Genomic DNA, 20625 nt, shown 5'->3' on the forward strand with positions numbered 1-20625 from the left:
AAAAGAATAGGTTTTATTATACTCAGTGCGGTCCAATCCCATTGGCGTCATTGGTTTTCATCTGGTGCCTCCTCTCTACTTTGAGATCACCGTCCACCTTCTTGCTTCATATGGCTGATGCGTCGTATGTCATCCACACAGTGTCCTCCATTGCGCTCCTGCCCAGGCGTACTTCTCTCTGCCGTGCCAAGAGCATAGCAAGTATTAAATTCCCTCCGCACGGCAGATAGAAGTACGCCTGGGCAGGAGCACGATGGAGGACACCATGGGGATAATGTAGGATGACATAGGATGCGTTTTCCACATGAACCAGGGAAGGAGGATGGCGATCGTAAGAAGAGAGGAGGTGTCCAAGACGTTAAACGCCCATCAGACCGGACCATGCCATATGTAAGTATAGTAAACGCTATTTTTGATGTTATGCTAGAATGCTGTATATGAGGGCGTACTTTATATGAGAAAAACTGGTTGACAGGTTCCCTTTAATAGATCAGTGTTGTAAAACTGCAAATGCAGCTCAAATGGCAGCACATATGGCAGAGGGTTAGAGTATGGCAGCGGTTCTAATGGTGATTTTATTTTCTGCCATTTATAGCAATTGAGTGCCATTTGCAGAAATCTTTGATTTGTTAGTCTGCTTCCAGTACAGTGATGTTGTGCAGTGGTCAGCTCTGCTTTCCATCCACAATGTTTCAAGCTCCAATTTGAAGGTAGAACAGAGCCAAATAATTTGCCAAAAATCCCTGGTGTAGGAGCAGCTGAGCTGTTCTAGATCCAACTGAAGTTTTTAAGTTTGTAAAATCATAGAAAGACTGCACTGCACACACTCGACCAAGCGCAATGGAACTACATCAGGATGGATCCAGTAGCCTGGGGGATAATAGAGCCTCGATGTGTATCATTATTGAGGTAGTATGTGCAAAATGGAGCAGAGTTAAAAAGTATTGACAGCTAATATTGACACAAGTTAATAAATATACACTGCTCAAAAAAGTAAAGGGAACACTTAAACAACAGAATATAACTCCAAGTAAATCAAATTTCTGTGAAATCAAACTGTCCACTTAGGAAGCAACACTGTTTGACAATCAATTTCACATGCTGTTGTGCAAATAGAATAGACAACAGATGGAAATTATTGGCAATTATCAAGACACACTCAATAATGGAGTGATTCTGCAGGTGGGGACCACAGACCACATCTCAGTACCAATGCTTTCTGGCTGTTGTTTTGGTCACTTTTGAATGTTGGTTGTGCTTTCACACTCGTGGTAGCATGAGACAGCCTCTACAACCCACACAAGTGCCTCAGGTAGTGCAGTTCATCCAGGATGGCACACCAATGCGAGCTGTGGCAAGAAGGTTTGCTGTGTCTGTCAGCGTAGTGTCCAGAGGCTGGAGGCGATACCAGGAGACAGGCCAGTACACCAGGAGACATGGAGGGGGCCCTAGGAGGGTCACAACCCAGCAGCAGGACCCCCACCCCAGCCTTTGTGCAAGGAGGAACCGGAGGAGCACTGCTCTGCCAGAGCTCTGCAAAATGACCTCCAGCAGGCATCTAACTACATGTGTCTGCACAAGCGGTTAGAAACCGAGTCCATGAGGATGGTCATCCACAGATGGAGGTTGTGCTAACAGCCCAATACCATGCAGAGTGCTTGGCATTTCCCACAGAACAACAGGATTGGCAAATTCGCTACTGGCACCCTGTGCTCTTCACAGTTGAAAGCAGGTTCACACTGAGCACATGTGACAGGAGTGACAGAGTTTGGAGACACCGCGGAGAGCGATCTGCTGCCTGTAGCACCCTTCAGCATGACCAGTTTGGCAGTGGCTCAGTAATGATGTGGGGTGGCATTTCTTTGGAGGGCCGCACAGCCCTCCATGTGCTCGCCAGAGGTAGCCTGACTGCCATTAGGTACCGAGATGAGATCCTCAGACCCCTTGTGAGACCATATGCTGGTGCGGTTGGCCCTGGGTTCCTCCTAATGCAGGACATGACAGACCTCATGTGGCTGGAGTGTGTCAGCAGTTCCTGCAAGATGAAGGCATTGAAGCTATGGACTGGCCTGCCCGTTCCCCAGACCAGAGTCCGATTGAACACATCTGGGACATCATGTCTCGCACCATCCACCAATGTCACGTTGCACCACAGACTTTCCAGGAGTTGGCGGATGCTTTAGTCCAGGTCTGCGAGGAGATGCCTTAGGAGACCATCCACCGCCTCATCAAGAGCATGCCCAGGCGTTGTAGGGAGGTCATAGAGGCACATGGAGGCCTTTCACTCACACTGCTGAGCATCATTTCCACGGAAGTTGGATCAGCCTGTAACTTCATTTTCCACTTTGACTTTGAGCATCATTCCAACTCCAAACCTCTGTGGGATATTAGTTGTGATTTATGTTGATAATTTTCAGATTTTATTGTTCTCAACACATTCCACTATGTAATGAATAAAGATTTACAACTGAAATATTTAATTCAGTGATATCTAGGATGTGGGATTTTAGTGTTCCCTTTATTTTTGAGCAGTATATATAGTATTTCCATAATGAGAAGACCACTTTGTCTTTTGAAAATAATCCATTAAAATCTTGGGGTTGAATATCATGCTAAGATCTAAGATCTACTTAAAACTTTCCTTTGGATTAATAGATGGCGTACAGACAGAAAGAAAGCAGAGTTAATGCTCAAATTTGAGATTTGAGATTTTACTTAATCTCAAAACAAGTATTTGCTGTTAGACGTCTCATGTAATAATCTTTATTCCTTAAATAAAAGATATGTTCACAAACCAGACATTTTTAAGGTAACGTTTTATCTATTTGTTTACGTGGTAGAATTGACCATGGCCATCATGATTCTAATGCACGAAATTCATTGACTGAGGCTGTTGAGTTTGACAAGGCTATCCAGGTTGCTAGGAAGTTAACATCAGAATCTGAAACTCTGACCGTTGTGACTGCTGATCACTCTCATGTCTTTACTTTTGGAGGATATACAAATCGTGGTGACAGTATTTTGGGTAAGAGCCTTCTTACACTGTAATTATTGTTATTATTATTTATTATTATAGCGCCATTTATTCCATGTCGCTTTACATGTGAGGAGGGGTATACATAATAAAAACAAGTACAGTACAAGTCACAATGCTACAGGAGGAGAGAGGATGCTGCCTGCGAGGGCTCACAATCTAGAGGGGTTGGGTGAGGATATAATGGGCGAGGGTAGAGCTAGTCGTGCAGTGGCTTGGTCGAGCGGTGGTTACTGCAGGTTGTAGGCTTGGGTCTATGGGTTCTTTTTGAAGGTTTCGATGGTAGGCGAGAGTCTAATATGGTGTGGTAGAGAGTTCCAGAGTAGGGGGGATGTGTGGGAGAAATCTTGTATACGATTGTGGGAAGAGGAAATAAGAGGGGAGTAGAGAAGGAGATCTTGTGAGGATCAGAGGTTGCGAGCAGGTAAGTACTGGGAGACGAGGTCACAGATGTATGGTGGAGACAGGCTGTGGATGGCTTTGTATGTCATGGTTAGGGTTTTGAACTGGATTCTTTTGGTAAAGGGGAGCCAGTGCAGGGATTGACAGAGGGGAGAGGCCAGGGAATAGCAGGGGGGCAGGTGGATTAGTCTGGCAGCAGAGATTAGAATAGATTGGAGGGGTGCAAGAGTGCTACAGGGGAGGCCACAGAGCAGGAGGTTGCAGTAGTCAAGGCGGGAGATGATGAAGACATGGACTAGGGTTTTTGCAGATTCTTGGTTGAGGAATGTACGGATCCGTGAATTATTTTTGAGTTGAAGTCGGCAGGAAGTGGAAAGGGCTTGGATATGTGGTTTGAAAGAGAGATCAGTGTCAAGGATAACCCCAAGGCAGTGATCTTCTGGGACTGGGGAGAGTTTACAGCTGTTTACCTTAATGAATAGGTCCGTTGGGGGATTGAGTGAGATGGGGGAAAGATGACGAGTTCTGTTTTATCCATATTAAGTTTTAGAAATGTAGCAGAGAAGAAGGATGAAATTATTATTTTTCTTATTATTAAGCCATTTACAGATATTTTTCATTCCAGATTGCAGGTGATTTCCTGCAATGAATAGTTACATCTCAGGTATAGCATGGGCACAGGAGGTGTGCGCATGCCATCGGCAACAAGAACTGGAAGCTGAGCCACTGCTTGTGTTCTGTATCTGTAGCTAGCTCTGATCCCAGCACATTAGCCCCTCACATGCCACTGTCAACAGCATAGGAGGATTTTGATAGTGGGAAATCGCTCTCATCAGCCGATAGGTACCCCTGCAGAGCGATTGCTGGATGCCAATGAATTGCTATGGAATGGAGTCCTAAAAATGGCCACCATGACTGTAATATTCCTCAGTCTATTGGATCCCACTGGAGTCTCAGCCAAACTGGTATAGGGGTGTGCTGAAGCTGTCGGTACTTTGATTGAAGCCTGTCCATCCAATCTGGTACAGGGGCGTGCCGAGCATAGTTTTGATGCCATCAGTGTGAATTTACAATTTTCATAGTCATGAAAATACAGAAAAATCTTTAAATGAGGTGTGTCCAAACTTTTGGTTTGTACTGTATGTCTAACTCTATGTGCAGCCAAGTAAGCCAATCTACCCCAATTTGTAAAACCAAGTGCCCCTCAAAAAAAACCAAAAATGTTTGTACGAGGATGCCATTAACAAATAATATGACAAACCATGCCAAAAAAAAACAAGTAAAAGTGATTAAAATTCCAAAATGGTATCAATAAAACGACAGTTCACTGAACAAAAAAACAAGCCCTCATACAGATCTGCAGACAGAAAAAGAAATAGTTAGGGCTCTTAGAATATGATGATCAAAAAAGTGCGATTCCAAAAATATTTTTCTTGTGAAAAAAGATTAAGGTATAAAATCGATATCTTCATAATAATATTAACTTGAAAAATAAAGTTAACATATCAATGGTACCTCAATGTTTTTGGTTCATGCATACCTCTAAGAATAAGAAGCAAACAGTGAAAAATTGCATATAGCCAAAAATGGTACAAAAAGTAGTAAAGCGTGTCCTACAAAAAGCAAGCCCTAATAAAGCTACATGTACTGAAAAAAATAAAGTTATGAGTGTTAGAATATGGTGATACAAACATGTTGTTTTTTAGATAATTTCTTGGGCAAAGGTAGCAAAGCATAACAAAACTATTTTAAACCCTTTACGACCAATGACGGACATAGCACTTCATGAGTGGGTGTCAGTTCCCTCACCATGACTTGCTGTGTACGTCATGACTTTAAACTGTCACAGTTATGCATTATAACTGAGATCAAAGTGAAAAAATGTAAAGTCTCACCGAGGGACTAAGTAAAAAAGGATTAAAAAAAAATTGTAAAAAATATTAAAAAAATTACAAAATAATAAAAAGATATATATCACACCAATAAATACACATTTTTATGTCAAAAGAAAAATAAACAAAAAAAGTACACATACTTGGTATCGCCGCTTCCGGAATGACCCGATCTATAAAAATATCATTCTAGTGATCCCCTTCAGTGAAAGCCCTGAAAAAAGAAAAAAAAATTACAAACTATGGTTTTTCATCATACCGCTGGTAAAAAGGGAAATAAAACTGGATTAAAAAGATCAATGTAAATAAAAATGGTATCGCTGAAAACATCATATTGTCCTGCAAAAAAGCAAGCATCCATACAGCTTCATCAGCAGAAAAATGAAAAAGTTATAGCTTTGAGAAAAAACGAATGCAAAAGTTATTTTTTTTTAATAAAAAATTTATTGTGTAAAAGCCACAAAACATTTAAAAAATGACATAAATGGGGTACCGCTATAATCATACTGACAAAAAGAATAAAGCTGCCTTATCAATTTTACCACGTGTAAGGCTAGGTTCACATTAGCGTTTCTGTGCGCAGCGTATCATCTGCATGTACAAAAGCATGCTTACGGCTGTGCATCATCTTGCATATGACGCAAACAGAAACGCTGCATGAGCACGCGTTTAAAAGCATTTTGGCATGTGTTTGCAGTTTTTATGCGCATGGTGGAGGTGGTGACATCATTTTCTTGCGTACCAATGAATTCCCATAGACAGTAATGTGTTTTGCGGACGCAATAATCCGCAATTGTCCGCATGCATATTTGAAGCCTTAAAAATGCAACATGTTGTGTTCACCGGAAACCGCGAAAGATATGTACGCATGATGCATGCGGATCGATGCGGATCGTTTGCTGCGCACACAGATGCAAATGTGAACCCGTCCTTAAACGGCATTACTAAAAAAAAAATCCTGAATTGCTGGTCTTTGTTTATTCTGCTTCCCTAAAATCGAAATAGAAAATGATAAAAACATGTTATGTACCCCAAAAAGGTAGCAATAAAAAACGTCAACTCGTCCCACGAAAAACAAGCTGTCACATGACTTTGTTTACAGAAATCTGAAAAAATTATAGCTCTAAAAATATGGCAAAAGCACCTTTTAGTGTTTTAGTGTGTGACAACAGCCAAACACAAAGAAAACTGGTATCGCAGTAATCACACTGACCCGAAGAATAAAGTAATCTAATCACTTATACCACACGAGGAATGATGTAAAAAACAAATAAAACCAATTCTTCACCTGCTGTTGATTTGTCCATTCTACCCTCAAAGATTGCACTAAGGCTTGGCTCACATTTATTCTGCGTTCTGCGTTCTGCGTTCTGCGCTCGGTGCTTATACCGGATTTCTGTGTAAATTTATGAAATACATAATTCAGATGGAACCCTCGACGGAAGATTTCCTATAATGGAGGCACTGTGGATGCCATCTGGCCTGTGATCCGGCGGTGTCCGTCTTTTTAAAAGTGCAGTCGACCACAGTTTTGTGCACTTCTGAAAAGAAGGACAACACTGAACAGAGGCTAGACGGAGTCGAAAGTAACTCTACTGTCTCTGCTGATCCCTTGGGAGTTTCAGCTGAATCATGTCATTCGGAGATTTAAATGGAAACCCCCAATGTAAGTGTTCAGCAAAGAGCACAGAATAAATGTGATTCAAAATTATATGTAAAACATTCCCAACAAAAGCTTCAACTCAATCCACAAAAAAAGTCCCCACTCAGGTCCATCATCTGTCAATAGAAATATAGGGAAACAGAACTATGATTCATCGCCCTCCCAAAAGAAATTCAGCAAGTTATCCCAAATCCAAATGCCCCCCTCCCTTCTGAGCCCCAAAATGTGCCTAAAAATCATTTAGTGTCCACATGTTTGGCAGGGGTATATTTTGTAAAATGGGGTCACTTGAGGGGGGTATTCTGCTCTTCTAGCACTTAGATGCTCTTTACTTGAAGTCAGCCAATAATCTAGGAAAATCTGCACATCAGGAGGCAAATAGCACTCTGTTCCTCCCAAGTCTCGCCTTGTGGCGGAGCAGTACAGTACAGCCACATATTGGTAATATACAGCAGAAATTGTGTGACACATTTTGGTACAATTTTTAACCATGTCCCGGTGTAAAAATGTAAAATCTAAGGCTAAAACATGTTTTTCAGAGTAAAAATGTAATTATTTTTTTATCACTGCCCAATAGTATAAAATTTTGTGATCACCGCACCTCTTTATGAATTCATTGGAAGGTGTAGTTTGTAAACTGGGGTCACTTATAGGGGGTTCTGCTACTCTGCCCTGCACATCAGGGGCTCCCCCAGTGGGTCACAGCACCCGCAAACTAACATTAAAATCTGCACTGTAATATGGCGCTACTTCCCTTCTTAGCTTTGTATTTTGAATGAAAAGTAGTTCCCGATTAAATGTAAGGTATTGGCACAATCAGAAGAAATTACACAACAAACTGAGATGTCAATATTTTCCTATTAATAATAATAAGAAACCCGGCACTCAACTTTGAAGTGATCACTCGGGTAATTTAATGTGATTCACTGTAGTAGTCAAAAAAAGTTTCGGTCTTACATCAGACCTTCTTCAGTTACTACAAAAATAACACAAATGATATTCAAAGAAAGTATTGTAGCATGGCTAAAGGGTTTGTAGTCGATGGGAGGTATGTGCCACATAAGTGCCTGGTTGCTGTAATGTAGCCCGGAGTATTCCTTTCTTGCACATAATCTTGTATATGTGTTTCAGGACCTGTGGTAATGTCAGACCACATGGCTAATCATGTGATGGGTTACTGGGTGGGGTTAGCTCTTTATAAGACTGGCTAATCCTTTACACAGCAGATATATGTGTGGAGGTGAAACCCTCCTGAGTGTGTTACGGCTTCAGGACTGAGCCGGATGAACTGGACACTTGTTTTTTTCTTTACCTGAACCAAAGGCTATTTGTTTTCTGTTGTTTGCAACATGGTTTATGAAGCAATAAACCCAGTGAACTTTAAAGGAACACGTCTCCTGAGTGTCAGCCGTCGCAGCTGAGTGAGTGAAATCCTTACAATTGGTGGAGACGTGCGAGCAGCGTTCCCAGCGGAGACGTGAGTTTATTTTGAATGTCCTGGGTCAAGGCTGTTGCAAGCCAGCAAGCATTGCCGGAGAAAATGGAGGACCTGCTGAAACAATTGGTCCAGATGCAGTCACAGCAGGAGAAAAGGCAGCAAGAGACCAACAGGCTGTTGATGCAGCAGATACAACAGAGCCAGCAGGAGCAACGGCAGCAGATGCAACAAAGCCAGCAGGAGCAACGGCAGCAGTTACAACAGAGCCAGCAGCAGATGCAGCAGAGCCAGCAGGAGCAACGGCAGCAGATGCAGCAGAGCCAGCAGGAGCATCAGCAGCAGATGCAGCTTCTGGCAACCGCCATCCAGGGCAAGGCGAGCGCCCCAACCCCAGGTTTGGCTGATGACACCCACGTCCGGAAAACGGTAAGACGCGCGTTGCAGAAAATGACTCCCGGGGATGATGTTGAGGCCTTCCTGACGGTGTTTGAGAGGGTCGCTGAGAGGGAAAAACTTCCGCCAGAGCAGTGGGCAGAGGTACTTGCGCCATACCTGACGGGAGAACCCCAGAAGGCGTACTATGATTTGACCTTGCAGGATGCCAAAGAGTATCACAAATTGAAAGCCGAGATTCTCGAACGTTTGGGGGTGACACTGACTGTCAGGGCACAGCGAGTTCACTCCTGGGGCTATCACCGGGACAAACCACCTCGTTCCCAAATGTTTGATCTGTTGCACCTGGTCCAGAAATGGCTGCAGCCAGAATCCTCTGCGCCTGCACAGATGGTAGAACGGGTGATGATGGATCGGTTTGTCCATTCCCTCCCGAGGCCTATACAGTCTTGGGTTGCCCAGGGTGATCCCCAGAATGCCGACGAGCTGATCGGACTGGTTGAGAGGTACCAAGGGTTGGAAGGCTCCTTCGGGAGGCAGCCCATGCCGTACTGGGGATCCCAGAAGGCAGCTGAGTCCCAAAAAGGGGTGGTGCGTCCAAGGTCACAAAGGGCGGGGGAGGTGGTGCCCAAGGTCCCCACGGGTGATATTATTTGTTGGAGGTGCCACAAGCCAGGACATATAGCTGCCCGTTGTTCCCAAACCACTGAGCAGATGGACTGCAGCATGGGACGCCGTTGTTCATACTATGCGTATCCAGCTTGCAGTGTGAACTCTCCGCCCAACGAGGGACCTCAAGCATGTCCCGTGAAGGTGAACGGTCAAGCAGTAACGGCACTGTTAGACTCGGGGAGCCTAGTGACCCTGGTGAGGGCCACTTTTCCTCTCCACCTGCTCCCGGGAAAGAAGGTCGGAGTGCGGTGCATACATGGTGATGCAAAGGACTACCCTGTGGCCAGTGTGAACATTGAAACGACATGTGGCACGGAGTCCCACATAGTCGGCGTCGTTCAGGACTTGTTGCACCCTATAATTATTGGCCGGGATTTCTGTTTGTTTTGGGATTTGTGGGGGAAAGGTTCTGAGCTCCCTAGCAAGAGTAGGGAACCAGTGGACCCGGGAAGGGTGGTGCCACACCCCGAGTCAGACAGATTTCCTTTTTGTGTCCTGGCTGGAGATGAGGAGGAAGTGTCCCCTGCATCTGACATTCTGGAGTTAGAGGTATCCGGTGAAAATTTTGGGACTGCCCAACATAGGGACCCCACTCTGAGGGAAGCCTTTAATAATGTCACAGTTATTGACGGGGTGGTACAGGAGCCGGGGGCAGACACAAGATTTCCCCATTTTCTAATGAGCAGGGAGTTGTTGTACCGGGTCACGAAAATAAGGGAGGAGTTGGTAGAGCAGTTGGTAGTGCCGGGTCCATATAGACGGAAGGTGTTGGACATGGCCCATTCACACATCTTGGGTGGACACCTAGGGGTGGAAAAAACGCAGGAACGGGTTGTGCAGAGGTTCTATTGGCCTGGGTGCCACCGGGAAATAGTGAACTATTGCAGGTCCTGCCCTACATGTCAGCTAACTGCTCCCACTCCTCATTTCCGGAACCCCCTTGTGCCACTGCCCATTATTGAGGTGCCATTCGAGAGAATTGCCATGGACTTGGTCGGTCCCTTAGTTAAATCAGCCCGGGGCCATCAGTATATATTAGTCATCCTGGACTACGCCACACGCCATCCTGAGGCAATTCCCTTGAGAAATTCTTCTTCAAAGAGTATAGCTCGCGAGTTGGTCCATGTCTTTTCCCGGACAGGTCTGCCGAAGGAGATCCTGACTGACCAGGGGACACCTTTCATGAGCAAGGTGATGAGGGAACTATGCAAAGCCCTGAAAATCTCCCAGTTGAGGACCTCGGTGTACCATCCCCAGTCAGATGGCCTTGTTGAGAGATTTAACAAGACACTGAAGAGCATGCTGAGAAAAGCTATAGAGAAAGACGGTAGAGACTGGGATTGTCTCTTACCCTATTTGATGTTTTCCATTCGTGAAGTTCCACAGGCCTCCACAGGTTTCTCACCGTTTGAGCTTCAGTATGGCCGACATCCACGAGGACTCCTGGATATAGCCAAGGAAACCTGGGAAGCCAAAGTCACGCCCCACAGAAGCGTCATTGAGCATGTGGCCCTGATGCAGCAGAGGATTGCAAAGGTGATACCTATCGTGAAAGAACACCTTCTCCAAGCACAAGAAGCTCAGGCCAGGGTCCACAACCGGTCTGCAAGAGTGAGGCAATTCAATCCGGGAGACCGAGTTCTTGTGTTAGTTCCGACAGTGGAAAGCAAGTTCTTGGCCAAATGGCAAGGGCCATATGAGGTTGTCGAGAAACTTGGTGAAGTAAACTATAAAATTCACCAACCAGGAAGACGGAAACCATTCCAAGTATACCATGTCAACCTTATCAAGCCGTGGCAAGATAGAGAGCCGACAGTAACTCCATCGTTGTTAAGCAACCCAGAAGATGAGGTTGGAGCGGTTACTATAGCGGAGACGCTATCGGAGTCCCAGAAACAGCAATGCCGGGAGTTACTCCAGAAAAACAGGGACCTGTTTTCCGAGTTGCCTGGGTACACGAAGGTCATAGAGCATGAGGTCCTGACAGAGCCCCATGTGCGCGTGAACGTGAAGCCCTATAGAATTCCTGAGGCCCGTCGAGAAATAGTCTCCAAGGAAGTGGAGCGTATGTTGAAGCTTGGAGTCATTGAGGAATCCAAGAGCGGTTGGTCGAGCCCAATTGTCCTGGTCCCAAAACCTGATGGGGAGTGGAGATTTTGCAACGACTATAGGAAGTTGAATGAGGTCTCCAAGTTCGACGCATATCCCATGCCCCGAGTTGATGAGCTCATCGAAAGGCTTGGGCCCGCCAGGTACATAACCACCTTGGATTTGACGAAGGGGTATTGGCAGATACCCATGGCACAGGAAGCCAAGGAGAAGACGGCGTTTTCTACACCAGATGGATGCTTCCAGTATGTCCGGATGCCATTTGGCCTACAGGGAGCTCCGGCCACCTTCCAAAGGGCTATGGATAGAGTCCTTGCACCCCACAAGGCATACGCTGCTGCGTACCTAGATGATATCGTCATCTTTAGCCCGGACTGGGAGAGTCATCTGGAGAAAGTCCAAGCGGTGTTGGATGCTATAAGAGAGGCCGGATTTACAATAAACCCGAAGAAGTGTGCATTGGGTAAAGAAGAAGCTAAGTACCTTGGATACATAGTGGGTCATGGAGAAATAAAACCCCAAATCAGTAAAGTGGAGGCAATTCAAACATGGCCAAAACCAGTTTCCAAGAAGCAAGTTAAAGCCTTCCTGGGAATCGTGGGATATTACAGGAGGTTCATCCCAAACTTCGCCACAATGGCGGCGCCTCTGACTGACCTGCTAAAAGGGACAAAATCAGTAATGGTTAAGTGGTCCGAAGAAACAGATTCAGCCTTCCAAGAAATGAAAGAGGCTTTATGTAAGCAACCCGTTCTGATGGCCCCAAACTTCAAGAAAGAGTTTATTCTTCAGACAGATGCCTCAGATGTTGGGGTGGGAGCAGTCCTTTCCCAAGAACTACATGGGGAGGAGCATCCTGTTCTCTATCTGAGTAGGAAGCTGTCCTCATCTGAAAAGAACTACTCAGTCGTTGAGAAGGAGTGCTTGGCCATAAAATGGGCAGTGGACACATTGCGGTACTATCTGCTGGGACGTAAATTTAGACTGGTATCTGACCATGCCCCGCTTAGGTGGATGAGAGAAACGAAAGGAAGAAATGCTAGAGTCACCCGTTGGTTCTTAGCCCTGCAGGACTTCAGTTTCCATGTGGAACATAGGGCCGGAAAGCTGCACGGTAATGCGGATGCCCTATCGAGAATCACTTGTTTAGTGGGGGAAAGTGCCAAGCCCCACGGCTTTAGGCAGAGGGGGGAGGTATGTAGCATGGCTAAAGGGTTTGTAGTCGATGGGAGGTATGTGCCACATAAGTGCCTGGTTGCTGTAATGTAGCCCGGAGTATTCCTTTCTTGCACATAATCTTGTATATGTGTTTCAGGACCTGTGGTAATGTCAGACCACATGGCTAATCATGTGATGGGTTACTGGGTGGGGTTAGCTCTTTATAAGACTGGCTAATCCTTTACACAGCAGATATACAGTGGGGCAAAAAAGTATTTAGTCAGTCAGCAATAGTGCAAGTTCCACCACTTAAAAAGTTGAGAGGCATCTGTAATTTACATCATAGGTAGACCTCAACTATGGGAGACAAACTGAGAAAAACAAATCCAGAAAATCACATTGTCTGTTTTTTTTAACATTTTATTTGCATATTATGGTGGAAAATAAGTATTTGGTCAGAAACAAAATTTCATCTCAATACTTTGTAATATATCCTTTGTTGGCAATGACAGAGGTCAAACGTTTTCTGTAAGTCTTCACAAGGTTGCCACACACTGTTGTTGGTATGTTGGCCCATTCCTCCATGCAGATCTCCTCTAGAGCAGTGATGTTTTTGGCTTTTCGCTTGGCAACATGGACTTTCAACTCCCTCCAAAGGTTTTCTATAGGGTTGAGATCTGGAGACTGGCTAGGCCACTCCAGGACCTTCTTACGAAGCCACTCCTTCGTTGCCCTGGCGGTGTGCTTTGGATCATTGTCATGTTGAAAGACCCAGCCACGTTTCATCTTCAATGCCCTTGCTGATGGAAGGAGGTTTGCACTCAAAATCTCACGATACATGGCCCCATTCATTCTTTCATGTACCCGGATCAGTCGTCCTGGCCCCTTTGCAGAGAAACAGCCCCAAAGCATGATGTTTCCACCACCATGCTTTACAGTAGGTATGGTGTTTGATGGATGCAACTCAGTATTCTTTTTCCTCCAAACACGACAAGTTGTGTTTCTACCAAACAGTTCCAGTTTGGTTTCATCAGACCATAGGACATTCTCCCAAAACTCCTCTGGATAATCCAAATGCTCTCTAGCAAACTTCAGACGGGCCCGGACATGTACTGGCTTAAGCAGTGGGACACGTCTGGCACTGCAGGATCTGAGTCCATGGTGGCGTAGTGTGTTACTTATGGTAGGCCTTGTTACATTGGTCCCAGCTCTCTGCAGTTCATTCACTAGGTCCCCCTGCGTGGTTCTGGGATTTTTGCTCACCGTTCTTGTGATCATTCTGACCCCACGGGGTGGGATTTTGCGTGGAGCCCCAGATCGAGGGAGATTATCAGTGGTCTTGTATGTCTTCCATTTTCTAATTATTGCTCCCACTGTTGATTTCTTCACTCCAAGCTGGTTGGCTATTGCAGATTCAGTCTTCCCAGCCTGGTGCAGGGCTACAATTTTGTTTCTGGTGTCCTTTGACAGCTCTTTGGTCTTCACCATAGTGGAGTTTGGAGTCAGACTGTTTGAGGGTGTGCACAGGTGTCTTTTTATACTGATAACAAGTTTAAACAGGTGCCATTACTACAGGTAATGAGTGGAGGAAAGAGGAGACTCTTAAAGAAGAAGTTACAGGTCTGTGAGAGACAGAAATCTTGATTGTTTGTTTCTGACCAAATACTTATTTTCCACCATAATATGCAAAAAAATGATAAAAAAAACAGACAATGTGATTTTCTGGATTTTTTTTTCTCAGTTTGTCTCCCATAGTTGAGGTCTGCCTATGATGTAAATTACAGACGCCTCTCATCTTTTTAAGTGGTGGAACTTGCACTATTGCTGACTGACTAAATACTTTTTTGCCCCACTGTATGTGTGGAGGTGAAACCCTCCTGAGTGTGTTACGGCTTCAGGACTGAGCCGGATGAACTGGACACTTGTTTTTTTCTTTACCTGAACCAAAGGCTATTTGTTTTCTGTTGTTTGCAACATGGTTTATGAAGCAATAAACCCAGTGAACTTTAAAGGAACACTTCTCCTGAGTGTCAGCCGTCGCAGCTGAGTGAGTGAAATCCTTACAGTATATACAACAAAATTACAAAATTCAAGGTCCAATAATAGAGGCAAAGAACATAAGATGAATGCCAAAGCCAGAGTAGCTTCTAACATAAACTTCATCAGAATGGCATTTGAAATATATGAGAGAACATCAAAAGAAGAGACAATGGTGCAAGGGCCAGAGAAGGGAGACCAAGAGTATAATGGTGATAGTAAAATTGGGGTGGCACATACCAAGTTACAGTGTTCCTATTGGTTTGATAATGCCAATAGGTGCAGTAGCAGATCACTGGATCTAAAGGGAAAGAAAGTCAGGTTCAAAACAAGGAAAATGAAATAATGGTGCGGTATACAGAGGAGAAATTGAACATACCCAGGGGACTGTGTATCCTGGAAAAAAAGAGTAATAAAGCCTGCATAGAGATGCAGACTGTGGTGAGCGGCCGCTCTCAAAAAAAAAAGTCCATGTAAAAGTTCCTTAGCAGTGGTGGTAAGAGACCCGATGAGGTGACTAACCTGATTGCTGCTAGTTGAGGAGTATGGCGTGCCGCAGTGGCTAGGAGAGGATGCCTTGTCCACCGCTAGTCCTGTGTGAGAGAGTGTGATCCATGTGCTTAAGAAGGGAAGGGGCGGGCAGAAGGGCCGCTGATTGACATGACAAACAGGATGTGATGTCACCGGACAAGAGGTGTGTCCACCACCAGATGCTGTAGTGTATCACAACTATGGATAGCTCTTGGATATATTGTAAGCTATGAGGAGGAGGATGTGGAAAGATCCAGTGGTATAATCTAATGCAAGTAGATGTTCCGAGATAAACATAGATCCGCTATGTAATCCACTACGTGCAGAAGTAGGGAAATAAGTGTGGATCTGCAATGATGCTCATAATGTGCACGTGAACTAAGATGCAGGTCAGACTGAGAAGAGGATTGTATCATTAGTACAGGCAGCTCTAGGAAAAGAAGGAGAGAATAAAGTGTTAGCAGAGACAAAATCAAATAACATCATATATAATACATTGCTCATTACTAGGAGATTCTAAATAAAATGCAAAACATTACAATAAAGCCTGCAGGAATAAGACAACTCAGATATGAAAACACATTGTGAAAGAGTGTTACAGTATAGCGATTAGTGTCTTTTTGACACGGAGTGTCCCCCTAATAGTATGGTATATTACATGAAAGATAACAGGTCATATTCCCTGTTCAGAACTTTGGGGGATAAGGTATCCAGAGTGTGTATCCAGAAGGGTGGACACCGCATCCTCTCCTAGCCACTGCGGCACGCCATACTCCTCATCTAGCAGCAATCAGGTTAGTCACCTCATCGGGTCTCTTACTACCACTGCTAAGGAACTTTTACATGGATTTTTTTTTTTGAGAGCGGCCACTCACCACAGTCTGCATCTCTTTGCAGGCTTTATTACTCTTTTTTCCAGGATACACAGTCCCCTGTGTATGTTCAGTTTCTCCTCTATATACCGCACCATTATTTCATTTTCCTGGTTTTGAACCGGACATTCTTTCACTTTAGATCCAGTGATCTGCTACTGCACCTATTGGCATTATCAAACCAATAGGAACACTGTAACTTGGTATGTGCCACCCCAATTTTGCTATCACCATTATACTCTTGGTCTCACTTCTCTGGCCCTTGCACCATTGTCTCTTCTCTTGATGTTCTCTCATATATTTCAAATGCCATTCTGATGAAGTTTATGTTAGAAGCTACTGTGGTTTTGGCATTCATCTTATGTTCTTTGCCTCTATTATTGGGCCTTGAATTTTGTAATTTTGTTGTATATACTTTCTTTGAATATCAATTGTGCTATTTGTGTTATTTTTGTAGTAACTGAAGAAGGTCTGATGTAAGACCGAAACTTTTTTTTGACTACTACTTTTTGACTACTACAGTGAATCATATTAAATTACCAGATTGATCACTTCAAATTTGAGTGCTGGGTTTCTTATTATTATTGATAACGGTGTTGGAGCCTACCCTGCCACCTCATATAGTGGTGCGCACGGTTCTCTTTCTCAATATTTTCCTATTAGACCATATAAAAATTAAAAATTTTTGCTAAATCAACATTTTAGCGGTAAAAATGTAATTCTATCTTCACCACCCAATGGTATAAATTTCTGCGAAACCTTTAGATGGCGTCTGAACCCTTCTCTCTTGCTAAATGAGAGGGTGAAGTGTGGTATCTCTAATGAGCTGACCCACTATTTCCACATAAAGTGGTTATTCGGGGATATCTCATTCAACAAGCCTCCATACTGAAGCGCAATAGGGGGTTACGGGATGACCTCTTAACTAGACTTGATCAATTGGAATCACTGAACAAAACCTCACCCTCTCAGGCAGTATCAGATGAGATATACGGGGTTCACTTTAAATTGCGGGAGAATTGGCTCTCTACCTATGCCCATAATTTACGTAAATTCAAAACTCACTTTTATGCCACTGGAGACAGGGCGGGAAATATACTGGCCCGTAGGGTACGCAAACGAGAGGCTAAATCCAGATTGGATGGTTTGCTAGGTCAGAATGGGTGTTTGGTTAGGAATCCAATTGAAATCGCAGAGACTTTTGCAAAGTATTACTCCCATTTATATAACTTACATTCTGACCGGCAGACCCGTCAACCCACCAAGGTATCAATAGACTCATACCTACAGTCAGTTAATTTACCATGCGTGTCCCAAGAACAATTACTCTTGTTAAATGCCCCATTTACAGAGGAGGAGATTAAAAAAACCATTAAAAGTAGTAAGCTGCACGCCGCACCTGGTTCAGATAGGCTATCAAATGAATATTATCGCACTTTCCAAGATATTCTGGCCCCATATCTATTGAGGTTGTTTTCAAGTTGGCGGGATTCAGGCAAAGTTGCTGTCTCCAATCTGGAAGCTATTATTACCACTCTCCCTAAGCCAGGTAAGACCCCTGATAGTCCTGGAAATTTTAGGCACATTGCTTTATTGAATTGTGATTTAAAGATATATACCAAATTGTTAGCCTCCCGCCTTCATTTGATAATCCCCTCTCTTGTCTCTCCCGACCAGGTCGGTTTTGTGGCTGGCCGAGAAACTAAGGATGGTACCCGCCGAATGTTGAATCTTATTAGGGTGGCGGAACTGTCAGGCCTTCCCAGTGCCTTTCTGTCTTTGGATGCTGAGAAGGCTTTTGATAGGGTACATTGGGGTTATTTGGGAAGTGTTCTTCGGAAGTTCGGTTTGGAGGGCCCCATCCTATCAGCGATATCAGCCATATATTCCACTCCATCTGCCAGAGTTCTCGCCTCTGGAGTAGTGTCTGCTCCCTTTCTGATCACCAATGGGATGCTGTCATGATCCCAATGGCAGGGGATCACTAAAGGACAAGCACAGATACAAACAAGCTCTAGGGCGATGGAACCTGAGCTGACCGCGACCCTGAACCTAACACACAAATAAAAGTAGCCGGGGAACGTGCCTACGATGATCCTAGACGTCTCGCTCCAGCCGAAGATCTAACTTCCCCTATTAGAAGAAACACAGACCTCTCTTGCCTCCAGAGAAATACCCCACAGAAATAGCAGCCCCCCACATATAATGACGGTGAAATGAGAGGAAAGCACATACGCAGTATGAAAACAGTTTCAGCAAAATGAGGCCCGCTAAAGCTAGATAGCAGAGGATACAAAAGTGAACTGCGCGGTCAGCGAAAAACCCTTCAAAAAACCATCCTGAAATTACTTGAACTCATGTGCCAACTCATGGCACATGAGGAGCAATTTCAGCCCACCAGAGCAACCAGCAGCAAAGAATCACATATCTGCAGGCTGGACTAAAAACCAAATAAAGCAAAACACCAAAACAGGAAAATCCAAACTTAGCTTGACCAGAAGGTTCAAGGAGCAGGGAGCAGAGGTAACAAGACACACTGGATACATTGATAACCGGCGAGGAAATGCCAGCAAAGCCAGGTTAAATAGGAAACTCCCATATCCTGATGGAACAGGTGGAACCCAGAGACCCAGGAAAGACAAGTCACCCAGTACCATCAGTAACCACCAGAGGGAGCCCAAAAACAGAACTCACAACAGTACCCCCCCCTTGAGGAGGGGTCACCGAACCCTCACGAGAACCACCAGGGCGACCAGGATGAGCCCTATGAAATGCGCGAACCAAATCATCAGCATGAACATCCGAGGCAACCACCCAAGAATTATCCTCCTGACCATAACCCTTCCACTTGACCAAATACTGGAGTTTCCGTCTGGAAACACGAGAATCCAAGATCTTCTCCACAACATACTCCAATTCTCCCTCCACCAGCACTGGAGCAGGAGGCTCAAGCGAAGGAACAACAGGTACCTCATACTTCCGCAACAACGACCGATGGAACACATTATGAATAGCAAACGATGCCGGGAGATCCAAACGAAACGACACAGGGTTAAGAATTTCCAAGATCCTATAGGGACCGATGAACCGAGGCTTGAACTTAGGAGAAGAGACCTTCATAGGAACAAAACGAGAAGACAACCACACCAAGTCCCCAACAAGAAGTCGAGGACCCACGCGGCGACGGCGATTAGCAAACTGCTGAGCCTTCTCCTGGGACAACTTCAAATTGTCCACCACATGACTCCAAATCCGATGCAACCTATCCACCACCATGTCCACTCCAGGACAATCAGAAGGTTCCACCTGACCAGAGGAAAAACGAGGATGAAACCCCGAATTACAAAAGAAAGGAGAAACCAAGGTAGCAGAACTAGCCCGATTATTAAGGGCAAACTCGGCCAGCGGCAAAAAGGTAACCCAGTCATCCTGATCAGCAGAAACAAAACACCTTAAATAAGTTTCCAAGGTCTGATTAGTTCGTTCAGTCTGGCCATTCGTCTGAGGATGGAATGCAGACGAAAAGGACAAATCAATGCCCATCTTAGCACAGAACGTCCGCCAAAATCTAGACACAAACTGGGATCCCCTGTCAGAAACGATGTTCTCAGGAATCCCATGCAAACGAACCACATTCTGAAAAAACAGAGGGACCAACTCAGAGGAGGAAGGCAACTTAGGCAAGGGTACCAGATGAACCATTTTAGAAAAGCGATCACACACGACCCAGATGACGGACATTTTTTGAGAGGGAGATCCGAAATAAAGTCCATGGAAATGTGCGTCCAAGGCCTCTTCGGGATAGGCAAAGGTGACAACAATCCACTGGCCCGAGAACAGCAAGGCTTAGCCCGAGCACAAACCTCACAAGACTGCACAAAAGAACGCACATCCCTCAACAAGGAAGGCCACCAAAAAGACCTGGCCACCAAGTCTCTAGTACCAAATATTCCAGGATGACCTGCCAACGCAGAAGAATGGACCTCGGAGATGACTCTACTGGTCCAATTATCCGGAACAAACAGTCTCTCAGGCGGACAACGATCAGGTTTACCCGCCTGAAACTCCTGCAAAGCACGTCGCAAGTCTGGGGAGACAGCAGACAAAATCACTCCATCCCTAAGGATACCAGAGGGCTCAGAATTTCCAAGGGAGTCAGGCACAAAACTCCTAGAAAGAGCATCCGCCTTCACATTCTTTGAACCTGGCAGGTATGAAACCACAAAATTGAAACGAGAGAAAAACAGTGACCAACGAGCCTGTCTAGGATTCAGACGCCTGGCAGACTCAAGGTAAATCAAATTTTTGTGATCAGTCAAGACCACCACACGATGTCTAGCACCCTCTAGCCAATGACGCCACTCCTCAAATGCCCACTTCATGGCCAAAAGTTCCCGATTACCAACATCATAATTCCGCTCAGC

The 20625-nt window shown here is 44.8% G+C and overlaps 1 protein-coding gene across 1 annotated transcript in view; it reads left to right on the forward strand.

The window, feature by feature from the left end:
* LOC138638051 (alkaline phosphatase-like) overlaps positions 1 to 20625 on the forward strand; it is a 170395-nt gene that overhangs the window by 137747 nt on the left and 12023 nt on the right. The window contains exon 9 of the mRNA XM_069727021.1: positions 2834 to 3025. Coding sequence (XP_069583122.1) covers positions 2834 to 3025 — 192 coding nt within the window. The remainder of the gene's footprint in view (positions 1 to 2833; positions 3026 to 20625) is intronic.

This window comes from Ranitomeya imitator, chromosome 5 (assembly GCF_032444005.1).
Source record: "Ranitomeya imitator isolate aRanImi1 chromosome 5, aRanImi1.pri, whole genome shotgun sequence".
Lineage (NCBI taxonomy): Eukaryota > Metazoa > Chordata > Amphibia > Anura > Dendrobatidae > Ranitomeya > Ranitomeya imitator.